Source organism: Phodopus roborovskii, unplaced genomic scaffold (genome assembly GCF_943737965.1).
Source record: "Phodopus roborovskii unplaced genomic scaffold, PHOROB, whole genome shotgun sequence".
NCBI lineage: Eukaryota > Metazoa > Chordata > Mammalia > Rodentia > Cricetidae > Phodopus > Phodopus roborovskii.
In genome coordinates this window covers 31,682,088-31,708,346 of record NW_026126470.1, presented here as the reverse complement: position 1 = coordinate 31,708,346, position 26,259 = coordinate 31,682,088, and the positions used below count along the sequence as shown (strand labels likewise).

Sequence of the window (26,259 nt, the reverse complement as noted above, 5' to 3'; positions counted from 1 at the left end):
AGAGGACACACAGTGGTGGCCACACCTTTAACCCCAGCTCTGAGAAGACAGAGGCAGATGGATCTCTGTGAGTTCAAAGCCACCCAGGGCTACATGAGAATGAGTCTCTCTAGAAGAGAAACAGAGCTCACACCCTTGATGCCAGCACTTGGGAAGACATGAAGTTAATCCCAGCACTAGAGAGGAACAGACTGTGGGAGCTGTCTGAGATCTGGACAGCATTGCAGTCACTCTGAGGATAGGATCACACACACACACACACACACACACACACACACACACACACACACACCCGGTCTTAGCCTTGGTAGAGGTAAGAACTCTGTCAATGGGTTCTTATTATCCGTGTTACAATTTTGTTTTCAAAATATCTTGCACTGTTTATAAGCTATTTTTCTTACACGCAAAAACACTTTTTATATCTTAAAGCCCGTTAAATGAACATTCTATTTCTCCCCCACCCCCACTGAGGATGGTTGTACTAAAGCTAGGCGTATTTTCTAATGGCTGTGCACATTAGAATTGTAAACTGTGGCTGCATTCTCGTGTTCTGTGGAGAACACACACCCCTGCTCAGAGAATAAAACATGTGTCCAATAACGGCGTCCCCTCCAACTGCCATCTGCAAGGCCCGCGGAGGGAATGATGCTGGCTGAAGGGATAGCTGCTCTGGGTATTGTGCGTTCGCCCCTCCTTTGATCTAGAAGACCCTACCTTAGCTCCCACTTGAGTGATGACTTACAAGTGAAGTTCTGCCATGTTTGTGCTCTTTTTCATGACTGTGATGGTTTGAATGAAAATGATGGCTCCCCGTAGGGCTGTAGGCAGCGTCGCTATCAGGAGGTATGGCCTTGTTGGAGGAAGTGTGCCACTGGGAAGGGTGCCTTGGTTGCGGTCACGGTGTTATAGAGTTCCTGACCACTGGGAAAGGACCACAGAATCAATCCAATTATAATTAAAAGATTTATTAATTACTGCTACCAGGACAACCGTCTTGGAGCCAAAGTTGAGATTTCCACGCAAAGGGGAGTGAGGGAAGAATTTCGAAAGGCAAAAGCCTTGAGTAGCTGCACAACCAACCGAAGGCTATTTGTTCTGCCAAGATCAGGTAGTCAAGGCAACCTCAAAAGTCCCTGAATGTCTGCAGGGTTACAGAAGCCAAAAAGCAATTAGTTATACCATTACAAGTGGTCATGGCTGCACACTTTTTGGTTGGGGGTGTCAGTGAGTCAGGGTTACTGGGCACTTATCTTACAGGGACTGGAGTCAGAGACAAACAGCTAGTGAGCACCAAGATGGGTGCCTGGCATAAAAGGGAGTTTCTTTAGCAATCGCAATGGCAATACAAAAGTAACTCAGACAGTGACGACAGACTGTAATTCCAACATTTTTGGAAAAGGAAACCAAGGGTTAAATTCCTGGAGGGTGATTATTAGTATACAAGTACAAAATTGACTCTACATGCACTTGAAAACAAAAGATGACTTTCTGCATGGTGACACATATCTTTAACAGAGAAAGACTGATTTCAGAAGAGTTCAAGGCTAGCCTGGCCTATACATGGAGAGAGACACTGTGGGTAAAAAAAATATATATATAAAAGTAATTGAGAGGACCGGAGAGGTGGTTCAGTGGTTAAGAGCACTGGTTGCTCTTCCAGAAGTCCTGAGTTCAATTCCCAGCAACCCTATGTTGGCTCACGACTTTCTACAATAGGATCTAATGCCCTCTTCTGGCGTGTCAGCTAAAAGGTCAGGTTGGGCCCTGGTAGACCAGGCCACTTAGGAGGCTGGGTTAATAAGACTGAAGCCAGTCTGGATCATGTAGTGAAAATTAAACATCGAAATCCTAAAGCACCTGGTTCCATGGGGGGGGAGGGGCGCGGTTACAAAATACGGATAATGGGCACTGTGAACTTTGCCCGGCCCCCCAAAAGAAAAACCACACCCACGTTAAAGACTCTAACGTCCGATTGGCTAAGTAGGTTACATAACTGTGGCTAGATGGATCACCACTGGTTTGGAACCAAAGTGCCTTGGGCTATCTTTAGTCTTTAGCACAAGCCCCATTGACACAACGTTTTCATGACCGCCAGGTAAATCGTTTTGGGAAGTACAAACAGACCCCTGGCTTCCACAGTCCCGGTGATACCTGAGGCCTACAGATGTCCCTGGTTTGCCGTACCGGGCTTGGAATCCGATATTTCACAAGTGACTTATGACTTATTTTGTCCTGTAACTATGAAAACTTCACAAAACGTTTACCATGTTGGGAACATGATATCTGAGGTGAGAAATCTGTGGCGCCCAGCTCATGGCCACTCGTACTTAGTTCCAGAATAAACACCTCCTCCCTGGAAGGTGAGAATCCTGGCTTGCTATTGTTTTGCGCAGCACCGACAAAAACTATTAAAAACCACCTGCCCTTCTTAGTAACGGGCGCTTAGCAACGATCAAACCGCACGGCCCGAGCGACTCTTTTGTCTGTAAATTCTCCATTGCTTTTGTGCTCGCATGTAGTCTTAGCAAGAAGCCCCCGCACGTACAAAACCAAGCTAGCAGGGACAGACAGCCTGCTCGCCGTTCTCCCGACTCCCCAGCGTGCAGGACCACAAACCCAAGCACGCATGCGCGCGCCCGGCGCCCCGCCCCGCCCCCCCCACGCCCGGGGGTGGGCGTGGGCGTCCAGGCTCAGAGTACGCACGCGCACGCCTAGCGGACGCCCGCCATCTTCGCCGCGGCGCCAGGTACGCGTGCGCGTGCACCTTGCCGAAAGCCGCCGTCTTTGCCCCAACGCCAAGTACGCACGCGCACAGCACCTCGCCGACGCCCGCCATCTTTCTCGCAGTGCCAAGTACGCATGCGCGGGCGGGGGGGGAGGGCGGCCTGTGCTTCCGGTCCCAGGAGGCCCCGCGCGGTTTCCATGGCGACGCCCGCGCTTCCTTAGGGCCCGGGTTGAGGCAGCTGCGGGAGCAGCGCGGAGCAGGTAACGGCCTTGCCGCCCCCGCCCCGCGGTCGTGGTCCCGGGCAGCCGGCGCCGGGCGTCGCGGGCCCCTTCGCCCGCTCGGGCCTCGGCGGAGCTGGTAACGTAGCGCCGGCGGCCCCTGCTCAGCAAGAGCGGCCTGCACGCCCCGGAGCTCCCGCCACCGGGGGTCGCTGGTCGTTGTCCCCAAAGCGCGGAGAACGCGGCCGTGCCCCGCGCATCGGAATCCCGAACCCCCGCGGTGCATTTACCACCCGGCGGGTTAGCGTTTCCTCCCAGCGCGGCCCTGGGGAGGCTAAACCTTTCCCCCGCTTGTTTTTTCCACCCGAGTGCCGTAAAGTTACCCTGGCAGCAAACAGTTAATCCGGATCGGGCCAGCTTCTTGTTGGCCTGCGTGACGTGACATTGAATCTGTTTTCTGTTTACACCAATCACTGAGATGGATGACTCCATCCAGTTCCAGAGACTGCAAGGCCCACGTAAACGCCAGCGAGCCCAAAAAACGTGTACACGCAGAGCCGCAGCCCTGACCCTGTCCTTCAGTGCCAGCCTTCAGTCACCAAGACGGTGCCTGATAACCCTGCAGCCAGGCTCCCGTCACACTCATGACCCACCCGGTTGCTGGAAACGCCATTCCTGCACTTAACCGAGCTTTGGTGTCTAGCTTGACTTTATCAGCACACCCTCTCACAATAGTTGTGGCTTTTTTCCCAGCCCCCGCTGTCACTACAGTTAGTACCCAGATTCCAGGGTATGCCCTTTCTCTACTTGAGCATGGCCATTTTGTACACTAGTAAGGGTTTTTTGTTTTGTTTTTCCTTTTTTTAATTTAAGTGAATTACATGTCAATCCCAGTTCCCTCTGCCTCCGCTCTTCCCCTGTCCCTCACCCACCTACCCCCCATCCCATCCCTCTTTTGCTCCCCAGGGAGGATGAGGCCTTCCATGGGGGTAATCTTCAAAGTCTGTCATAGCATTTGGAGCAGGGCCTAGGCCTTCTACTAGTAAGGTTTTGTGGCATATGGAAATTCATGTTTCCCGTAAGTAAAAACAATATTTTAGGCCTGGAGGTGGTGGTGGCACACATCTTTAATCCCAGCACTTGGGAGGCAGAGGAAGGCCGATCCCTGTAAATTAGACTGAGTGCCAGGGCTATACAGAGAAACCCTGTCTTGGGGGGAAGAAAACAAAAACCAATATCTTAGTGTATATTTTTGAAAATTCCCAATTATAAGGCAAGACTACCTAAGCATGGTAGGGCTGACAATTAAAATGTGAGTCCCCTGGATTCAAACTGTGGAGAGAACTTTAAAAGGAATTGTACAGGAAAGTGAAACCCAGAGCTGCCTCCTAACCCTAACTGCTCATTCCACCCTCATCCCTTCTCTCCCAGGATCCTTAACAATGGGGTCCTCAAGGTCAGTGTCCATTTCCGGCCTCCTAGACCCTGATACCAAGCATTCCTCCGTGCCTACAGCTTTAAGCCCTTAACCATAAGCACTCAGCTGAATGCCATCACTTCTTTAAATTACTTAGACGCACACCCAACTCACCAATTGTGAGCAGGGCCTCACAGCGGACTGAACGGGAACCTCGTCCATTGTAAACCAGGGTTCCTCTGCCCTTCACACAATACCTCACAAACCACCTAGCTTTGGTGGTGGGTCCTGCCACTTCATGTCATTCAGCTTTCCATAGCTAAAAATCTTTTTACCTATGGGAAGCATGAATTCCACATGCCATAAAACCTTACTAGTAGAAGGCCTAGGCCCTGCTCCAAATGATATGACAGACTTTGAGTGTTCCCCACAGAAGGCCTCACCCTCCCTGGGGAGCAGACACTGACGGCTGTGGACAGGGTTATTTAGAGGTTTCACTGGTCAGTTGGCCCTGTTGCTTGAACCTGTGGTGAGGACCACAATCCCTCCTGAATCATGTTCCTCCCGCATATGTAACCCTCCCAGAGGTGCATCTCTCTACAACACAGCAAGCCCCTGAGACTAGTCTGTTGCCTGCACGGGAATACCCCCAGAGCTGCTCACTTGCCTTTGTGTTCATCATCATCTCCTGACACATCGCCTGGCACACAACGTTTTAGAACAGTGGATGAAATGAGCGTCCAGTACATACAAGACTGACGTTAATTGCTAGGTGTTCTAATACAATTCCATTGAAATATAAGGAAAATAATAGTTAAATAAATAAATAAATAAATAAACACGGGGAAAAGTAAACTGAGAGGAGCTAGGCCTTTCTCTGATGACCTGTAGTCTTCCTGGAGCCCATTCCAGTGTCCTCTGTGCAGGGCATGGCACCGCATTTGCCACCACCAGGTGGGAGGAGAGAGGCTGGGCTTCCAGTTCTGAAGGCAAGAATTTGCTGTGTCTGTGAACTCAAAACTGAGTAAATGCATGCAGTTATTAAATGATCAAACCCACAAAGCCAGTGTATAACCATCCAAAGATAGGAACTTGACACTTCTCGTGTTGTAACTCTTGAAGATGGGTGTGTGCGTCTGCCTGTCTTTCTGTCTGAGAGAGGAGAGGAGGGAAAAATGTGTTTCACTGATGGTTTTTTGTTTTTTTTGTTTTTTTTGTTTTTTGTTTTTTTTTTTTTTTTTTTTGAGACAGGATCTCAGTGTGCAAATCTGACTGGCCTGAGACTCACAGTGTAGACCAGGCGGGCTTCAAATCAGAGGTCACCGGCCCAGTCCATTTGCAGAGTGCTGGGTTTAAAGGTGCGCTACACTATGCCTGGGTCACCTGTAGATTTTAGAGTCAGACCTTAGAAGCCATTGCCGTAGCAACTTTGTCAACCAGAGATTAGACACAGTATCAAAAGATACTGTGTTTGGAAGGCTTTCTTTAAAATCCTAGGATCCTGACCCTCCTCACCAGTACAGTACGGTGTATAAGCTAAGGGAAGAGCTTTTGGGGCCATTAACTGTCCCAGAAGATGCCCTGGCCTCTGCCTCATTTACTAAAGGGTTGCTTTATAAGTTCTTTATAAATTAAGGAAATTAGTTTTCATTTACATGTCATCAGTTTTATTGAGTGTTTCCATTTCAGCCAAATCTTGTGTTTTCTTTTTCCTTTTTTGGATGGGTGGGGTGGGGTAAGGGTGGGTTTTGAGACAGGGCTTCTCTGTATTATTATACAGAACTCATTGTATAGACCAGGCTGACCTCAGACTCACAGAAATATGCCTTCTGAGTGCTGAGATTAAAGGTGTGTATCACCACCACCCAGCCAAAATCTCGTATTTTCATTTAAGATATTTTTTAACATGTATAGATCAAATCCATCAGATAATTATTTTAGGGTAAGGAATGCATTAAGAATTCACTTTGGGGGCTGGAGAGATGGCTCAGTGGTTAAAAGCACTGACTGCTCTTCCAGAGGTGCTGAGTTCAATTCCCAACAACCACATGGTGGCTCAAAGCATCTGTAATGAGATCTGCTGCCCTCTTCTGGCCAGAACACTGTATAGACATAATAAATAAATAAAAATTTGAAAAAAGGAATTCACTTGGGATTTGCAGGTACCATCTAGTCTGTGGTGGACTTCTTGTCACGTTGTGCACAGTTACTCATTGCTCCCACTGACCTTGCCTGCTAGGGCGTATGGACAGGGATCTGAAGACAGGGCATGGCTGACAGTTACCTCACCATAGGATAATGTGAGAAAGAAACGCAGTTGTTGCCATGTAAACTGTACATAGGAGTTAGTAATCACTTCAGTGCACAGTATTTGGATTTTTCTCACAGGGTCCTGGGTGGACCCCAAGCACTGGGGGAAGGGGGCGGGCTATAGTTATAATCCTAACGGTCAGAATCTTGTATGTTATGAGACCCACTGAGAAGAATCATATGTAATAATCACCAACCAGTATCCCTGCTTTAAAATAACACCAAGAGCCTAGGAGTCATGCCAACAGGCCTTTCCTTTGACATTCTGTCATTTATAGTAACACATGGTACAGTAGGGTTTTGTTTTGTTTTTGAACACTGAGGGAAAGGATCGGGCAGCTAAAGCACGGGCTCCTGTATGACTCTTGCAGTCTTACTTTCTTACTTTCACACAGCTGTCCCCTGGCACAGCCAGGCATTTCCCAGGCAATGCCATGTTCCTGACAAGCAGCTTAGAGAGGAGAGGACTGTTTGGGCCTGCAGTCTGAGGGGCAGTCGTTGTCGGGGAAGGCCAGGCAGCAGGGGCATGAGACCCTGTCTGGTCGCATCTTATCCAGTCGGGAAGCAGAGGGAGTAAGCTCTGGTGTCCAACTAGCCTTCTCCTTTTTACCCACCAAACCCCTAGCCTGTGTGATGGTACCACCCATGTCTAGGGTAGGTCTTCCCACCTCAATCAATCTGTAGAAGAACCCTCACCAGTCATGCCCAGCTAGGTGACTCTAGATCCTGTCAAGTTGGCAGTCACAAATAATTGCAGTTGGGGTCTGGGGAAATAGTTAAGAGCACTGGCTGCTGTAGAAAAGGACCTGGGTTCAATTCCCAGCACCCACATGGTGGTGCACACCATCTGTAACTCCAGTTCCAGGGGTCCAGCTCCCTCTTCTCTCCTCTGGGCGCCAGGCACACACATGGTGCAGAAAGAAGACCCAGACACATAATAAGTTTTAAGAAGAGTGACTACAACTGCCAATAGCTGATTTCTCCTTGGAAAAAGAAGGCCAAAATGTATGACGTACACAGTGATCTATAGTGCAAACGAACATAGACAGTGCCTTAGTTACTTTACTGTTGCTACGAAGAGACACCACGACCAAAGCAACTGATAAAAGAAAGCCCTTACTTTTGGGACTTGCAGTCCCAGAGGACTAGAACCCATGACCACCATGGTAAGGAGCACATCAGCAAACAGACAGCGTGGCACTGACATAGTAACTGACACTGTACATCTGATCCGGAAGCCTGAGGACCACCCTCAGTAACACCTCCTCTAGTAAAGGCCACACCTCCTAGTCCTCCCCAAACAGTTCCACCGCCTGCATTGGAATACAGGCCTGAAGACGAGCCTCCTCATTCAACCCACCTCAGGCAGATGGTAGATGCATATTGTTCCTAGACAAGTGTGTCTGTGAGATTGATGGAGGACGTCCTTCTGTTTCTCTTATTGGTCGATGAATAAAACACTGTTTGGGACGAGGCGGCAAGGAGAATTCTGGGAAAGGTAGTCAGAGAGAGGCCATGAGGAGACACCATATAGGGACTGGGAGGAGAGGACATGCTCTCTGGTAAGACACGGCCATGTAGAAACACATGGAGTAGTGGTTATGGGTTAATAATTAAGACAGAGCTAGCCAATAAGATGCCCTAGCCATTCGGCCAACAGATTAATAATTAATAAGCCTTTGTGTGCTTATTTGGGGCTGAAGAGGCACTGGTACCTGTCGGGACAAGAAACCATAGCAACAATGGGATTAACGTTTTTCTTTTGTAATATTATAGGGTTTTCTGAAATAGTCTTTATTGTCTAAAGAGACTAGAACATGTCAAAGGTCCTACCTTGGAAACTTGATGAGTCCCGTGGTGAAGAGTGCTCCGCATGAGGTATATGGTTCATCTCCAGACACCTTAGGGGATGAGTCTGAAAAAGAGCAACAGGTATGCAGTAACTCCTTCTTAAATACCTCAGTACAGGCTTTTTTTTTTTTCTTTTTAATCTGCCTTATTGCAAAATCAGGATTAAAAAAAACAGTGTAGAATCATAATTCATGTGTATGCCTTGATCTATAAGATTCTTATGTCTCCCTCCATAACAGACAAACACAAAGGTCTGCTGCCATCGTGAGCAGTGATCCCTTTGGTCTGGTGCAGTCCCTGAGCTGACACCAACCAGAGTCTTCATTGTAACAGCTGGTACCATTTTGGATTGTGTTTCTGGGTCATGATAGCAAGGAAAAACCTGTGCAGCTTGCACTACAGAGACAAAAATGTTCATCAAGCGAATAATGCAGACACCATCATACGATAAGCGCCAATGGTTCAAAATGCTAAAAGAACTCAAACTAGACACTCATTCCTCAGATTTGACAGAGCAAAGCCAGGTGCTGGGCAGCACTGACTTGCTTATTTCAGCATCTTGAAGACAGTTTGCTTTTCTAACCCGGAACCTAACAAGCAGTAAAGAAACATTCTCTGGTTGTACTAATTAATGAAGTCCACTGGGGTTTGAGCCAGGACATTGTGTGCCATGCAACCAGAAATTCCCATGTGGGACTTATAACAGATAGTGATGAAACTGGAATGTAGCATATTATAAACTCTAGAGAGCACTTGGCGCTCTGCAGGGCACATCTCATTGCCGACCACAGTGGCCTGCAAGAGCCGAAACTACTGTCACTCTTTGGCGCACGTTGCCAGTGATGGGCCTTAACCCTGTCTCCTGGCACAGGTGAACCCAAACAGCCGTATTCAGCATCAGCAGTAGAAATGTTAGTATAGTGTAGTTAGTATATCTACAGGTCCAGGGAATCCCAGAACACTAATGTTCCATCTCTGTGCTTTCTGAACTATGTTCATGTAAACTTACCATCAAGAAACAGGCTTGGTGGGTGCTAGAGAGATGGCTTAGTGCTTAAGAGCACTGGCTGGTCTTGTAGAGGATGCAAGTTTGATTCCCAGCATCACGTCAGGTCACAATTATCTGTGACTCCAGTTCCAGGTAGTCTGGTGCCTACTTCTGGCCTCTGAGGGCACCAGACACATGCGCTACACATACACATACCACATAAGCTTGATGACCTGAGTTCAACACCCCCCCAAACCCACGTAAAGATAGAACAGAACCAACTCTGACCTCCTCATCCGCCAGGAGTCATAGGTAGCACAGGCAGAAGCAGGTAGATCTCATCAAGTTCAAAGCCAACCTGGTCTGTACACAGCAAGATCTGGAATACCCAGTCTCAAAAAAATCAAAGACCAGGCTGGTCTTGAACTCAGAGATCTACCTGCTTCTGTCTCACCAACACTAAGATTAAAGCAAATTTCAACATGGCTGGCTGTGATCCCCTTCTTTATCCCTAGAGAGGCTCAACTGCTCCCTAATTCAAGGAAGGGGTAAGATGATCTGTCAAAGAAATCACTTGTCTGTTTCTCCAAATCAGTTGGTGTCAGATTCCAAGGATCCTCAGCATCCAGTAGTGGACAGCAAGGTTGCTGCTTCTGTGTCCTGTTAAAACAGTTAACGAGTGGCCCCAATCCAGAACTAGACAAATTCAAGTTAAAAGCATTGATTATAAGTGACTAGCATAGAAGGAAACGGAACTTGGATTTCGCCAGTTTTAAACTGCTAGGTTAACCTCTGATTACGTGAATAGTCACGTGAGGCTGCTTCACGGCTGTAGTGGCTTTCTTTACTCAATTTCTTCACTCACCTAATAAGAGTCTTTAAGCCCTTCCCACAGAGCCTGGACATGCAAACCATAGCTGGCCACTGCTCAGTTCATAAATGGATGTTTAGATAAAACTCCTAAACATTCAAGCCAGCACACACCTTTAATCCCAGCACTCAGGAGACAGAGGCAGGTGAGTCCCAGACCAGCCAGGGTGGTTATGCAGAGAAACCTTCTTTCAAAAAAGAAAGAAGAAGAAAAAGAAAAAAAAAACGTGTAACATTATTAGCAAGCTTTGGGTTAATTTGGAACACTCCTGATGTAAGCAGTACCTCATCACCCAGTGCTAACTAACTCCGGATCTTTGCCTGGAATGCTGCCACTGCTACCCATAAAGGAGAATTCTGGGAGGAGAATTCTTTGTGCTGGGATTATGTGAAGTTCTATTAGCTGTCCACATTGTGGAAGCAGAAAAGGACCCAGGCCTGAGCTGCAAAGCTTGGGTGGTCGCTCTCTGACCTATCGGAGCCTCCTCTTTTGGGCACATGCATGGTCTGTACGTCGTAGAGACAACAGTTAATCCAATGCTAGTGTCTCTAGTCATGTCATATGGCTCAGACTCTTAGTGGGGAAATATGATTTGCATAACACATTCTATCAACCAAGGAGAAGGCTTAAAGCACTAAGCATATGCAGCCAAAAGGCAGAAACCAACTCAGAGAACCCGAAGCTCCTAGTAGAGAGTTTTGTGTTCCTGTTGCAAAGGACCTTACATCAGTTAATATCTCTCTTGCTTTCTTGATAAAACAGAATTGAGAACTGAATGAAAAAGCGATGCTTTTAGAGATGCCTGCGATGGATTGGTTTGTTTCATCCTACTGATGAGGTAGGTTACTAGGCAAGCACTTCCAGGAGCCTGATCTGCCCTACTCAGAGCCTCATTAAGAAGTACTGAGCCTCTGCGCTCCAGCTCAAGTTAACTGTGCTCAGTGTATGCCTTGGGGGCTTTTCTTGTGTGTGACTTCCTGCCCTATCCATTTCGGATGCTCAGTTGCGATAGCACACACCGAGAGAACCCACCTCTGAGGTCACTCAGCAGCTCTTAACAAGCCATAAGACCTAGCTGACCATGACAGCATGCCTATAATCCTAGTGCTGGGAAAGCTGAGGCCAGCCTGGTCAGAGGTGGCAGGTTAAGTAGCTAGAGCAGCTCACCACCAAGCCTGACAGCATGAAGGTGCCCAGATGGACTGGTTCCAGCAAAGTTGTCCTCTGACGTCCACATCTGTAAATAGATTTTTAAAATATGTTTAATAATGCTGGGCTGGGCTCCAGATCCCTTCAGAAGGAAGAGCCAATGAGCAAAGGGGACTCAATGCCTCTGCTTTCCTCTTTTAAACATAAAGTGATGCTGTTCTGGGCTCCACCTTTAAAAGGGGCGATGACTTCCCAGCACACACAGCAGACAATAGCCATGTGTGACTCCAGTTCCGGGCATCTGACACTGTCTTCTGGCCTCCACAGGCACTGCGTACTATGTGATGCCCAGACACATACAGGCAAACAATCATACACATAAAAATAAATAAATCCAAAAAGAGTTGCCGGTGTTGTTATCAGATACAGTTTTATAAACCCTGTGAATATTTCAAAGTTTGACCCCAAGGTCCTATACTACATGTAGACCAAATCGAGACCGTTCCAGAAAATGCTGTTTAATAATATATTGTTCTGAGCTGGAGATGGTGGCACAGCCTTTAATCCTAGCACTTGGGAGACAGAGAAAGGCAGATCTCTGTGACTCTGAGGCTGACCTATTCTACATAGCAGGTTCCAGGCCAGCCAGGACTGCACAATGAAACCTTGTCTCAAAAAAAAAAAAGGGGGGGGAGGCTACTGTTTGACATTCCTAACTAATCACTGTAGTAAAGAAAATGCACCACAGCATGGGCCCGTGTTAATGCCACGGTCCACAGACTGAGCATGGTTTTCTCGCGCTAGGTTGTGGACTATGTCTTTGGCTGACACAACAAATGCACACACAAATGAGCACTTCCCCAGCCTGGCACTAGGAGGCAGCAGGAGGTCTGCAGAAGGCAGGAGTAGCCCAGACGCTGGCGACCTGTCCCGCAACAGCGGGCCTTCTAATGGCAGCGTAGATTACAGCAGGTCGCAGTGCTCCTACAGAAGCCTGGCATCCCACTATGACTACTCAGAAGGCTTTCTTTCCGAGTGCTCGGAAGCAACCGCCAGCAGACATCAGTTACAGCAGCCACTGGGGAGAGAAAAAGAGAAAAGAAAGTATAGCATTTCTAAAATGCCCCAGCTTAAAGGTAAGCAAGCAGTCAGACGTCCATGCCAGGCTGCAGCCCTGGCCACGGCGACACCTTTGTTTAATGCTAGTATCGCGTAGTGGTCCACAGTCAGCTACAGGTGTATGTTCCTGAATATCCCATACACAGCTGTCTTAGTTAGGGTCTCTCTTGCTGTGAAGAGACACCAGGACCACAGCAACTCTTATAAGGAAAACATGTAATTGGGGCTGGCTTACAGTTTTTAGAGAGTTAGTCCATTCTCATCATAGTGAGGAGCATGGCAGAACACAGACGTGGTGCTGGAGCTGAGCATCCTACAGCTTGTAGGCAACAGGAAGTGGACTGACATCCCCCTGAGGGAACCTTGAGCAAAAGAGATCTCAAAGTGACACACTTCCTCCAACAAGGCCACACCTCCAAATAGTGCCACTTCCTTTGGGGGCCGTTTTCTTTCAAACCCCCACAATGGGTGAACTTTTATAGAAGGAACTGGGAAACAGATAAATTAAGGGTAATTATATAATAACAAGAAGCTGTAGCCTTGTCCCAGCAGAGCTGACCCTCCAAGCCTGCTAATTGTGAGGGCTCCGGTTTTAGTTAATGGGCAACCTCATCACAAATACAAAGTTCTAGCTTTTAGCCATTGGTCTTAGCTAAAGAGTCAATGAAATGTCAGTGTCTTATCTTAACACCCCAAGAAGACAGTGTCCCAAGTGTGGTGAGGGTGTTGCCAATCTTTAACACCGACACCACTCACTGGGCTGTTATTGATGCCTGCTCCTTCTGAACTTTCTTGTTTTTAAAGACAAGATCTTACTGTGTAGCTCTGACGGTCCCGGAACTCTGTAGACCAAGTTAGCCTTGAACTCACGGAGATCCTCCTGCCTCTGCCCCTGCCTCTGCCTCCCGAGTGCTGGGATTAAAGTTGCGCGCCACCACTGCCTGGCTTCCCTGTGGACTTTAAAAGTACTAACAACATCAACTGCTGTCCCAGTTAGAACCAGCCTTGTGCCACCCCATCCCTCCTGCTGGATTACTCTTGTCTATTTGAGGCAACGGGCACTGACCACGCCCACTGGGGTGGGGACAGGGGCGGATGTGACCTGGGGGAACTACTAGGTCCGGGGAAAGGGCCCTGAGCGCTCCCTTGCTTGCTGGACAGGGACAGAGAGCATCCGGAGGCATCCTTGGGACGGGGACCTAATGGCGTTCATCTGTCTCTGTTGTAAGTTATTTCTCCCTGAATAAACATCTACTCAGCCTGTTTTCCCCATCCTTATTAATGCACGATAAGTATGTACTCCTTAGGAAGGCAGCTGGAAGGAGCTGATGGAGAACCTACTGTTGTGGGTCTCCTCTACCTCTGCCATGTTTACTCACTGCCTGTCCCCAGCCTGCTGATACCAGGTCTCCAGGATGCTCTGTGCCATGTCAGGATAAGTAGGCCCTTCAGTTCTCCATCAGAACTGAAGTGGGAGGAGTCATTCTTCTAAGATGGGTGTGTCTGTGAGCCACAAGACATCTTACACCTTTGGAGATCTGTATGTATTCTGAGCTTTCCCAGAAAGAAATACCCATAGCTTTCAACAGGGTTTCAAAGGGCTAAAATCCCCCTTCTAGTAGGGCAAGGATGGACCTCATCCAGTCCCAGAACCTCATATGGAACATGAGAAACCCACTTCTTTATTTCATGCTGAGATGCTGTCAGGAGCCTGGAGCATTTCAAAGAAGTGACCATAGCAAATGACATCATGGTTAGGCAGGCCCTGGCATTATAGAGCCCCTCATGTACAAGCCTTTGAACACCCAGCTTCTGGAACCCGAATTAAGAGGAGGAAAGAAAAATATTCAACGAGGGGCTGGAGAGTGACTTGGCATGTAAGAGTATTCGTCCTTGTATAAGACCTGGGTTTGATTCTCAAGATCATGATGATGGCTCACAACCAGTTCTAGGAATCCAACAGGTACCTATGTGGTGCACATGCATGAATGCAGGCAAAACATTCATACACGTTAAAAATAAATAAATAAAAACATTTGACTGAAGAGAGTCATCTCAGAACTTACTGGAAGAACTTTGTGATGGCTTAAATATCTGATATATGTCACACTGAAGTCTCTATTGATGCAGTGAAACACCAGGACCAAAAAACAAGTTGGGGAGGAAACCATTTATTCCGCTGACACCTCCACAGCACTGTTCATCATCAAACAGGACAGGAACTCAAACAGGACAGGGACCTGAAGGCAGGAGCTGATGCAGAGGCCGTGGACAGATGCTGCTGACTGGCTAGCTCCTCCTGGCTTGCTCAGCCCACCTTCTTATAGAACCCAGGACCACTCACCCAGGGATGGCTCTGCCCAAAATGGGCTGGGCCTTCCCCAATCAATCACTAATTAAGAAAATGCCCTACAGGATTGCCTCTACCCTGATCTTGCGGGGGCTTTTTCTTAATTGAGTATCTCTCCTCTCAAATGACTTCACCTTGTGCTATTGACATAAAACCATCCAGCACAAGATTTTAATATTTGTGTTCTGTTTGAAATGGCATCTCAGTTCAGGCTGTGCGGGGATACGGGGATATGCCTCTACTCCTGGCAAGGTTTTTGAGTAACTTTTATAGCAGATACCTAAACACAGGACTTAGACACCAAGATGTAGTTTTGTTTTCTCTTTCTGTCTTCCTTTTCTTTCTTTTCCTTTTTCTTTTTTTTTTTTTTTTTTTTTTTTTTTTGGTTTTTCGAGACAGGGTTTCTCTGTGGCTTTGGAGGCTGTCCTGGAACTAGCTCTTGCAGACCAGGCTGGTCTCCTAGAACTCACAGAGATCCTCCTGCCTCTGCCTCCCGCATGTCGGGACTAGAGGCGTGCGCCTAAGGTGTAGTTTTCAATCCGTTCTCTGTCACTTCATGGCTGTATATATAACCTTGGGTGACTTAAAATAAAGCTGCAGATACAAAGTAGATGCAACTGGACTGAAGAGTTGTGTCACTGAGACACGTGTGTGTAAAGGGCCTAGTCAGCAGCAGGCAGACTCAGCGGGCCTTGTTTGGCCTCCTTGTGCCATGGCGTTTACACGTGTTTGGAGGGTCGCCATGCTTGTGCATATTCATACGCCTGTGTGCGCTGTGGCTAACCGTCTGCACTGTCGCTCACACAGGCCAGAAGGACGTCCCAGCGGAGAAAAAGCACATCTGGAACGCTTCGTTTTTCAACTCTCAGGTCCAAACGATTGCCAAAAGAAGAGGCGCCATGACACACCGAATACTGTCAGCCAGGCTTCATAAGATCAAGGAGCTGAAGAACGAGCTAGCCGACATACATCGGAAGCTGGAAGCCACCGTCATAGAAAACCAGTTCCTGAAACAGCTTCAGCTCAGGCACTTGAAGGCCATCGGGAAATACGTGAACTCACAGAACAATCTACCTCAGATCACAGTGAAGCACCAGAATGAGGTGAAGAGCCTGCGGCAGCTGCTTCGAAAGTCCCAGGAGAAGGAGCGAACCGTGTCAAGGAAACTCCGAGAAACTGACAGTGAGCTGCTGAGGACCAAAGATGCCTTGCAGGCCCTGCAGAGACTCTCGGAAGACAAGAACCTCGCAGAAAGAGAGGAGCTCACTAACAGGCTGACTGTTCTTACAGCCAAAATGGAGGCAAATGACAAAAAAATACAGGTTTGTGTCTCAGAAGGGGAGAAGGGGGGACGCTCAAGTCACACGCAGGGGCTGCCAGCCACCTCACCCTCGCCACACACTGTGAGTGTTGCGCCCACCGTGGGGAGGAAGGCGGGGCTGGAAGGAGGAGCTCAAGGCTCAGAGCTGAGTGAGCCCGAGTGAGCAGGTGGTGTCATCTGTCTGGAAGCAGCTGGTCTGATGGCCACACTGGGCATCTCCTGCGAACCGAAGGTGTGCTGTGTGCTGTGTGCTGTGGGACTCACCCTGTAAAATGAACACCTGCTTTCAGCTCCTACTGAAGCTGCCTCCCCTTGCCAGAGCATTGTGTCTGTCTGTCTGCCTGCCTGTCTGTCTGTCTAAGCTCCCTTTGCTTGTATTGTCTCCCCTCAGTCTGACAGGTTATAGGCTTGTGTCCACACATTTTGTTGTTTCAAAATGATGTTTCTCAGGGAAGAAGACAGGAAAGGGGAAGGGAGGGAGGAGGACAGAGGTGGGGAAGGGGAAGGGCACAGGGGTGAGGGGAGAGGGGAGGAGTGGGATTAAAGTAACTGAAGAGATGGGTGCATAGACTTTTTCCTCAACAGACCCTGGTTGTCAAAAGCCAGGGGTGTGACCAGAAGAGACAGTGGGGAGGGGGCCCTAATCACACAGGCTCCTGCCTGTGTCACGTGATCTTCACGGACATGAATACAGATGGAGCCGATGTACTGTTCAACTCTTCGACACTCGATGGTGACAAATACTTTCTACCATAAGTACTAGGTTGTTTCATCCACATTTTCATGCTACTGTTCTGCTGGAAAAGTTCTCTTTCAAAGAAAATTGTCTCCCATGGGATGGGTGTTAGGTACCAGCAGCACTGAGTAGTCCCTGTCACTCTGCTATAGCTAGGTCAGCATCTGGGCCCCCCAGCGGTGTCTGTCGCCCCCCGTCTTACAGCCCAGCCCTGTAGAGGGTGGCATGGATCCCCATTACAACCCTCAGGTCTGTTCTCTAGGAATCCCAGCCCATCATGGTCTACACTGAGGCTGGACCTTCTAAGCAAAGGAGCCAGGGACAGCAGAACAATGCATTTGGGTCCCATGGTTAGGTTTGACTCTGGTTGTACTTGCTGGTTCTTCACGATGTGTTTGAATATTTTTTCTTATCAGTGTCCAGAGTTTGAAAGGACCATTTGGGCATTGGGCTGAGAAGATATATTTATTCTCCAGCCCTGAGATCCGGGACTTCCGTTTTGTTTTGTTCTAATGTTTGTCCCCTAAGCCAGCGAGTAAAGCTGTGTTGAAATTTTGCACCTGTCATAAATGTAGCTCGTTTCATTGCAGTCAAGTTTCATGACGCCACGCTGGCTACAGAGTAGTTGAAATATATACTGTTTTCAGAACTTGGAAAAACAGCTGAGGCTGAACAATCGATCCTTTGGTCGGCAGCTGGCCAAAGAAAATCGGAAGACGCTAGCAGCTCAAACGGCCACAAAGACTCTGCAGGGGGAAGTGAGACAGCTACAGCAGAAGCTTAAGGTATTTAAGGTATTTCTCCCAACACAGTGTCTTCAGGGTCTCCCAACAGGGGCAGCAGCGCATCCACAAAGCAGGCTCAAGTATGGAAACCCAATACATCGGTGGTGGTGAAGTACAGGGGGAAAGCCCTCCCAGGCGACTTAGCACAGACATATGTTAACGTGTGTGTGTGTGTGTGTGTGTGTGTGTGTGTGTGTGTGTGTGTGTATGTGTGTGTGTCTGTGTGTGTGTGTGAGAGAGAGAGAGGAGAGATAATAATAATAATAATAATTGAACAGTTGAAAATGATCAAATCCAAGAATCCATCATTCTTAAACAAAACTCTAGGTCTGGAGAGAAAGCTCTACAATTAGGAGCATTTGCTGTGCAATCATGAAGACTGGAGTTCAAATCCATGCAACAAGTTGGGTGCCCCATGCACACCTGTAACCTCAGCTCTGAGAGAGCCACAGACAGGGGTGTTGCTGGGGCTTGCTAGCTTCTAGCTTAGCCCAGAAAACAGGCACCTCAGGTTCAAGGAGAAACCCTGCCTCAAAGGAATATAGTGTCTGAGGAGAACCATCCCGTGCCCTCTTCTGTCCTCTGCATATCACCTACCAGGCATGTACATGTGCACACGTGTGTGGCACACCAGTGGCTCAGCGACTAGGGAACCAGCATTTTAAAACATTTTTAAAAGATTCATTCACCTTTTTACCTTTCCCACGTGAACTCTGCCTCCAAATAACCGAAAGGTGTGAAGGGGGCCATTTCTCCTTAAAAACCATCCCAGTTAATAAAGAATAAGGAACAATAGGGCCAGAATATCACCACTGGTTTTGAATTCCCAATGAACCAATAATTCTAGTCAATAGCTATTAATTGCCATGAACACAAGAGAATCCATAAACCAGCCTACCCTGATTCAGACCACACACAGCTCCAGTGAGTACGTAAAAGGCTCCCAGAAAAGCTGTTAGCAACATTCAACGCTCATCTGCCCATGCCTGCCCCACGAGCGGCAAAGCACACCAATAAGGTGGGTGTGCGGCCCCTCAGATAAAGAACACTAGGTAATTCACCATGACACTTTGGACCTTATTTCAGACCAACTCTAAAAATATTGAAAGACAATTGCAAAAATGTGAAAAATAGATTTGATGGCATCGATACTTTAATTTTAGAGGTATAATTTTATTTTGTTCAGATTTTGGGGGTGTTGTTTTTTGTTTCGGTGAGATTTGGGGGGGTTGTTTTGTTTTTGTTTTTTTCCAAACAGGGTTTCTCTGTGTAACAGCCCTGGCTGTCCTGGAACTCGCTCTGTAGACCAGGCTGGCCTCGAACTCAAGGAGATCCACCTGCCTCTGCCTCCCAAGTGCTGGGATTAAAGAAAGGCATTCGGCACCACTGCCCAACCTTGTGCTCAGGTTTGTAAACTCTCCTTTGTGTTGTAGATCCTGAAATACTGAAAGGTTAAGTGAAAACTAGGACTTGATTGGCATTCTCCAGGGCTGGGTGGAGTCAGAGGCGGTGGGTGCGCAGAAGAAAGCGAGTGAGTCTGAGCTGTCTATTGCCTGGTATGGGGTTCAGACTGTGCCCTGCCCTAAGTCACCCCATGTTGTGCAGCACAGTGGCTTTGGGCTGTGCCTCATTCTGGGTGACTCCACTTTCCTAAGCAAAAGTTGAGCAGGAACCATCATGAGCCAACTGATACATTCCCACAAAGAAATTATAGGTGAGTGCTGTGGAATAACCCTTCCGTACTCTGTGTGAATATATGTCGCTGTGGTTGGTTTAATAAACAAGCTGACTGGCCAATAGCTGAACAGGATGGCGTTAAGCAGGAGAGCCAGCCTGAGAATGATGGGAGGAGGAAGGGCGGGGTCACAGGAGTCGCCAGGAGATGAACATGCCATGCTAATAAAGGCACCATCATGTGGCAGAGCATAAATAAGGAATATGTATGGGTTAACTGAAAATGTAAGAGCTAGTCAGTAATAAGCCTGCGCTATTGGCCAAGCATTTGTAATTAATATAAGCCTCCGTGTCGCTATTTGGGAACTGGTGGATGGGAGAGAAACATCTGATTACAGGTGAGGAGCACATGGGCAATAAAAGCCATGTCTGAGGACATCAAACAGAAAAACCAATGAAGGATACAACACACTCGATGGATGTCAGCCTTCCTCAGCTCCCAAGGGAGATGTTGCGACCTTCAAGCCCCAGGGAGCACCTACCAAGATGCTACCTTCTCCTACCCCCTCCTACAAGCGTTGATGACATTTGCTCTCAGTTATGGTCTACCTTTCTTCTGTTGATTAACCACACAAGTATCCTGGGTCGTGTTCCAAAATTGTTGCCTTAGTGTGGCCCAGCTCTGTCACGGGTAACTTGAACCTCTCTCTCTGAAGCCTGAAGGAGGACTATCCCTCACACTGCACCCATCAGCTCACCAGTAGCCAATCTGTCTGCTGAACTATGTTTGCATCAAACCAAAAGACGGGACCGAGCTTTCCAGACACCAGAAAGTGTGTTCCTGTAAACACAAACCTTTACCTAACACGGTGTAAGTGCAAACACTCTGGGCTGGGAAGATGTCACATCAGTTATAAGCACCTGCTGTCCTTGCAGAGGACTTGGGCTTGGCTACCAGCACCCACATGGTGGCTTACAACCATCTTAGCTAATTCCAGGAAATCCAGCACCTTCTCCTGGCCTTCATGGGCTTAGGTTGTCACAACCACTTCTGATGGAATTTCCAGTCTCTGGGCTAAATATCAAATTATGAGAGAGCAGGACCATAATACATTGCTTCTGGGAACATGCATTCTAGAAAAGATATTACTTCTTGTCCATTTACATACATATCAAAATAATTTTTTTTTTTTTTTGGTTTTTTGAAACAGGGTTTTCTCTGTATTGCTTTGGAGCCTGTCCTGGAACTTGCTCCGTAGACCAGGCTGTGCCACCAATGCCCAGCTAAAAATATAATTTTATGATTAAATAGGGCATAAAAATAAAGGACGAGCAATGTGTGAGAGGCTAACAGCATTGACTGCTCTTACAAAGGACCCCAAGTTCAGCCCTGGAGCCACAAGGCAACTCATACCATCTATAACTCCAGTTCCAGGGGGTCTCATCCCCCCTTCTGGCCTCTGCAGACACAGGGCAGGCTCACCGTGGTACACACACATGCGTTCAGACAAAACATTCAAAAACACATGTAAAAACAGTTTTTAAAAAAACTTGTAAGAGCATAAAGCCTACCTACATTCTATAGGTCAGACATACAGAGGTCTGTAACGTTGGCTTCACTGACATGTCTTCATGGTCGGAAGGGTAAATGGAGATGGCCTGGGAGACAGTGACGGAGTCAGGCAGGCTTGTCTCAATATATAATGTCAGGAAGAACATTAGGTCCTTAGTTATTTTCTTACCCCCAACAAGTTAAGACTTAGAAAGCTTTTGTTTTGCCATTATTCGAAAGTATTAATGTCTGTGTATAAAGCTAAGCAGTGGCTTCCTGTTGTGGGCTTACCCACAGCACAGCCCAACAGAAGCCGGCTCTGTTGTCCAATAAAGTATGGGGAGTGACTGAGGGCTGAGTTTTGATTTTATGTTTCACTGTTTTTTCGAGACAGGGCTTCTCTGTGGCTTTGGAGGCTGTCCTAGAACTCACTCTGTAGATCGGCCTGCCTCTGCCTCCCGAGTGCTGGGATCAAAGGTGTGCACCGCAGCCACCACCACCTCCCCAAGCTTTATCCCACTTTTAAATGACAGCGTGTAACCCGTGGCTGCCATAGCCAGCAGTGCTTTTTAAATCAAGCTTTGTGAAGCAATTGTTTGTGGAAAACTGACACTGTGGCTTTTTTCAGGAGAAGGATCGTGAGCTGGAAATTAAGAACATCTACACTAATCGAATACTTAAAAATTTACATGAAAAGGAAGATTACCCAAAAGGTATGTCTTAGTCTCTGTTTTTAAGTGTCTGGGCATATTTTCCAGGTTGACATAGGGAACCTTTAAGGGCCTGTGATTGTAGAAAAGTGAAGTTGTGATACAGTCAAAAGAACCAGCAATGCTCATGTTCCTGCTGGGCTCAGTGCCTTCTGCTCCACCTCAGATGAGACAGAAGCAATATGACTGACTGCCTAACGGCCCTCGAAGGACATGTGGAAGCCAGTGTGCATCTTCTAACAGGAGGCTGTTTGAGGACATTTTACAGCCTGTACTGGTGACAGCCTTCAGTGTCAGCACATTTAGGCAAATGCTTACAGCCGTGTAACCATCACTCTGGTCAGAATCACACACACACACACACACACACACACACACACACACACACACCAAGGTCCCTATCACAACAGCAAAGATCTCGTTCTAGAAGTCCACAGTTCCCTTGGTTCAGCATGGTGGCTCCAGACTGGTCCTGTCCTGCATTTAGCTATAGAAGACATGTGCTCACAGGCACTGACTGCATCCCTCCCAGCCTCCGGTTCTGCTGAGAGGGCACTGTGGAAGCCTCATCTCTAGGGCAGTAACAGCCAGGTCTGCTTTCAAAGGTAGCAACCTCCAATATCTTGGCCTCCCTTCACTCCAGATTGTAACCCTGAGTAACGCCTTCAGGAAAAGACAGTGTGTCTCCTGTCAACATGAGAAAGTTTCAGTGTTCATGGCTCTTGTTCACATTGTGAACAATCTACTCGGCAGCCCTCAGGAGCTCTGGCCTCCCACAACCCCTTTACCAGAGGAACAAAACAGCAACACTGCCTCATCCCAGCACCCACTGGTTTCCCCTTAACACCAAGATGCTCATGACATCTGAGGCCTAAAATAAGACAAAAGAAGGAGTGTTGCCTATTTATAAAATGAGTCCTGTAATATTACATTGTATGGTTATGTTGCATGTTTAAGAGTTACTTTGTATTCAAAAGCAGTAAAGCTTCTGAATATAAAATGTTTCTCACATATAATTACCTATTTTATAGTTTCTTCAACAAAATCAGTACAAGCAGACAGAAAAAGTTTGCCATTTGTAAATGTCAGACACCAAGAAACTCAAAAGTCAGATGTCCCGCCATGGACAACGAAGGTATGAGAACTCTGAAATCCTGCACTTGTCTAAAAAAATGTCTTAACAAAAAGAGACCAGCTGGCTGAGTGTGGCTGTTCACACCTTTAATCCTAACACTTAGGAGGCAGAGGCAAGTGGAACTCTTTGAGTTCAAGACTACCCTGAGTTCCAGGACAGCCAGGAGTGTTAGACAAGAAACTCTGTCTCTGAGCAGGGGAGAATTATTAAAAAGCAGTCACTTTTGTTGTATACAAAAAGCTTGGATATTTATTTTTAAATGTAATTTAAAATTATACTTTTACATACTAAACACACACTTTTTACTGTTCTTCTAAATTATAGGGTAAAAAGACAATTGGAAGCATTGGTCATAAAGAAAAATCAACTGAAATAAACCATGAAATTTCTCACTATGTATGTAAACTACCAAAGCAAGAGGAGTCTAACAGAAAACATGAAGGTAACTGAACAACTAACTGTCTAGGGTCTCCTGCCAGGCATAATGGGCCTCACAGCAAGTTCAGGGCCCACTCAGTTTGGAGAGGACACTCCTGTGGGTAGATCCAAAACAGGCAGAGGTCTGAGAAGGAACGCCCCCAGACCTCAGATCACCATGCCTAACTTCCAGCTCTGGAACTGGGGGAACCCAGCAAGGCTGAGCATTTACTTCCTCAGGCCTGAGAGCCGAGTAGAGGGAGGGCCAGGCAGGGCCATGTTTCTGCTGTGATGTCAACCATCATTTAAATAGCAACGGTGGTGGCAACCCTTCCTAAGTCACTGCATTCCCCATGAGCAGGGTTTGCTTAATGTTTCCACTTATTTTTTATTAACATATATGGGTATTCTGCCTGCATGCAGAGAGAGATATGTACACCACATGCGGCCTAGTATGATGGATCCCCTGGAACTAGAGTTACAGACAGCTGAGAGCTGCCGCATGGGTGCTGGGAATTAAACCCAGGTCCTCTGAAAGGGCAGCTCATGTGACAGATTCTGTTTGAGCATATACTATGGTGAGGCACGGTTCTAGGTGTGTACACATACACGCACGCGCACGCACACACGCACATACACACCAACAGCTCATGTTGTAGTGTAGAATCACCATTCCCTTAAGGCCACTTACCCACAGCTGCGCAGAACCCCGACACCAGCATGATGGCACCAACTGTTCCTCTGGCATATTTGCAGTGTGTAACTGAACTATAAAGCACGCTTACACTGCACACACAGTCCTGCAGCCATGTGTTTGTGTAGGCTTGTTCTTAGACATGAGATGCATCCAGTTAAGTTCCACTAGAAACTGCCAGTTTACGCACCCAGCGGTGGGCCATCCCGTCAGCTTCCAATGGAAATGGTTCCTGTGTTAATCCCTTCTGTGTGCCAGTGCCCTGGGCGTGTTCACCCCGTGTCATTTCAGTGGCTTGTCTGGAAGTCTAGACAGGTGTGCTAACATGCCATCCTCAAATGAAAATCCACTGAGGTTTTCCACTCTGCAGCTGGCTGGTTTTATGGAGCTGGGCATCACACCTGGCACCGTAGGCATGCTGGGCAAGTGCTCCATTTCTGAGTTACACTCTCAGCCCCAAATTCATCAGTGGAGACCGGCAGGCCACAATGACTTCCTACTCTTGGCCTCATCGCTTCGAGGCAGGGCTATCGCTGAAGGAAGCTCCCTTTAGGCCAGCCTGGCCCGCCAGCGGTGCCAGGGGCCTGCCTGTCTCAACTCCACAGTGCTGGGGTACATTCTGGCACAGCCACGCCCCAGCTTTGGGACTCTGCTTTCTGGTGGGATAGCATCACTCACTCAGGCCCTGGGCCACTGCACACCTGGGAGGGGGTACTGCTTCTGTCTGCCATTTGAGGGCGCTTAATCTTATCTTCCCAATGCAGATTCGTCAATGGAGGTTGAACACCCAAAACCACAAGCCTCTGTGGAAACTATTAGGAGGCAAGAAGAGAAAAGGGAAGATCAAGAGCAGAAAGCCATCCCACCTCAAGCAGAGCCGATTCCCAGGGGAAGCGAGGCCGCCACGGGCACAGAGGACGAGGTCCCAGCCAGGGCAGCGGCTCAGGTGGGGGAGATGTTCGAGGCCAAAGAGGCCGATGATGCGGAGCCCGGGCCCGGCCCGATCAAGACCCCTCGGCCGCGGAAGCACTACTCCTTCACCGAGGCCACTGAGAACCTGCACCACGGGCTGCCCACGTCCTGCGTGCAGGCCTCGGGCAGCCCACGCTGCCGCCACGGCGTCGGCAAGCACCGCAGCGACCAGGAGCTGCAGCTGGAGCCTGCGGGCTATGAGCCTTCGTTCGGCAAGGCGGCCAGGGCCAAGGCCAAGGAGACGGCGTTCCGGGACAAGAAGAGCAGCCTCATGGAGGAGCTGTTCGGCGCAGGCTTCGCGGGCAGGGGTGGCCCCACCAATGGCGAAGGGGCCAGCAAGGCCCAGCAGCTCAGGCCGGGCCAGGCCTCTGCAAGCAACGCCTTCGGGGACTCCAGAGCCACTGTGGTGCGGTCCATCCAGGCCTCACCCGCCGAAGGAAACAGGAAAACAGTTATTTAAATGCAACGGTAGCCTCAAACACTCTGGTTTATGTACTAGTTAAGTGCCTTTAATCTTACTTACCATGTGAGGGCTTACATAGTGTCTGTTTTAGTACTTGGGTAATTTGGGTAATTTGCTTTATTGCTATCTAATAAAATAATCCACTGTACCTTGATCAATGGTAACATTTTAAATACAAACTTACATCTTTATTATAAAGGTAGAACATGTCCTCTCTTTTCAAGAAGACTGGTTTATTACTGAGCTTGGAGATCTGGGACTCACAGCAACTCTTGGTCCGCAGGACTATTGTCAAGACTGCATGGAAGAGGCACTGGCCAGCAAGATAGCCAGCAGACTCAAAAAAAAAAAAAAATCGGTTTTCAAGCTTGGCGTCATGAGTCCCCTGCTGACCTCTTGCTCAGCAGGGCTGAGAACATGCAAGCGCCTGCCTTTGAGAGCCCCTCTGGGTATTTTTGTTGTGGAGATTTATTATTTTGATACATAATGTCCTTTTCTCTTATTCTTGTTCTAAGACAACTGTATGCTCAGGTCACACTTTGGCTGGAGCTATAAAGGGTCTGCACTCCCAGCCTACGCCAAACTTGCCTTCATTTGTTACAAGAGAAACCTACTCCTAACCTGGGACAGGTCCCTGAATATCTACACTCTGAGAAACTGCACGCGAACGAGGGCTGAGTGTGGCAATGCAGTGCGATAATGCCGCTGGCCGTGCTACTCACCTACATCTCAACACTCAGGAGGCGGAGGCACGGTGGTCTGAGTCTGGGCCAGCCTGGTCTTCATGGTGAGTTCCGGGCCA

General features: G+C 48.0%; 1 protein-coding gene across 1 annotated transcript; it reads left to right on the top strand.

The window, feature by feature from the left end:
* The first annotated feature begins 2,903 nt into the window (after positions 1-2,903).
* Positions 2,904-25,666, top strand: Lca5l (lebercilin LCA5 like). Its single transcript, XM_051191957.1, has 9 exons — positions 2,904-2,985; positions 11,143-11,218; positions 12,334-12,665; positions 15,806-16,320; positions 17,703-17,840; positions 21,695-21,779; positions 22,808-22,911; positions 23,236-23,353; positions 24,787-25,666. The coding sequence occupies exons 2-9, from the start codon at positions 11,214-11,216 to the stop codon at positions 25,452-25,454; spliced, it is 1,965 nt and encodes a 654-aa protein (XP_051047914.1). The 5' UTR covers positions 2,904-2,985; positions 11,143-11,213; the 3' UTR covers positions 25,455-25,666.
* The last annotated feature ends 593 nt before the right edge of the window (positions 25,667-26,259 follow it).

What these genes read in the sequence shown, in the direction of transcription:
- Lca5l (XM_051191957.1), top strand. An exon ending in AAAGGAAGATTACCCAAAAG is followed by an intron (nt 21,780 to 22,807) that starts GTATGTCTTAGT and finishes CCTATTTTATAG; the next exon opens with TTTCTTCAACAAAATCAGTA. An exon ending in TCCCGCCATGGACAACGAAG is followed by an intron (nt 22,912 to 23,235) that starts GTATGAGAACTC and finishes TCTAAATTATAG; the next exon opens with GGTAAAAAGACAATTGGAAG.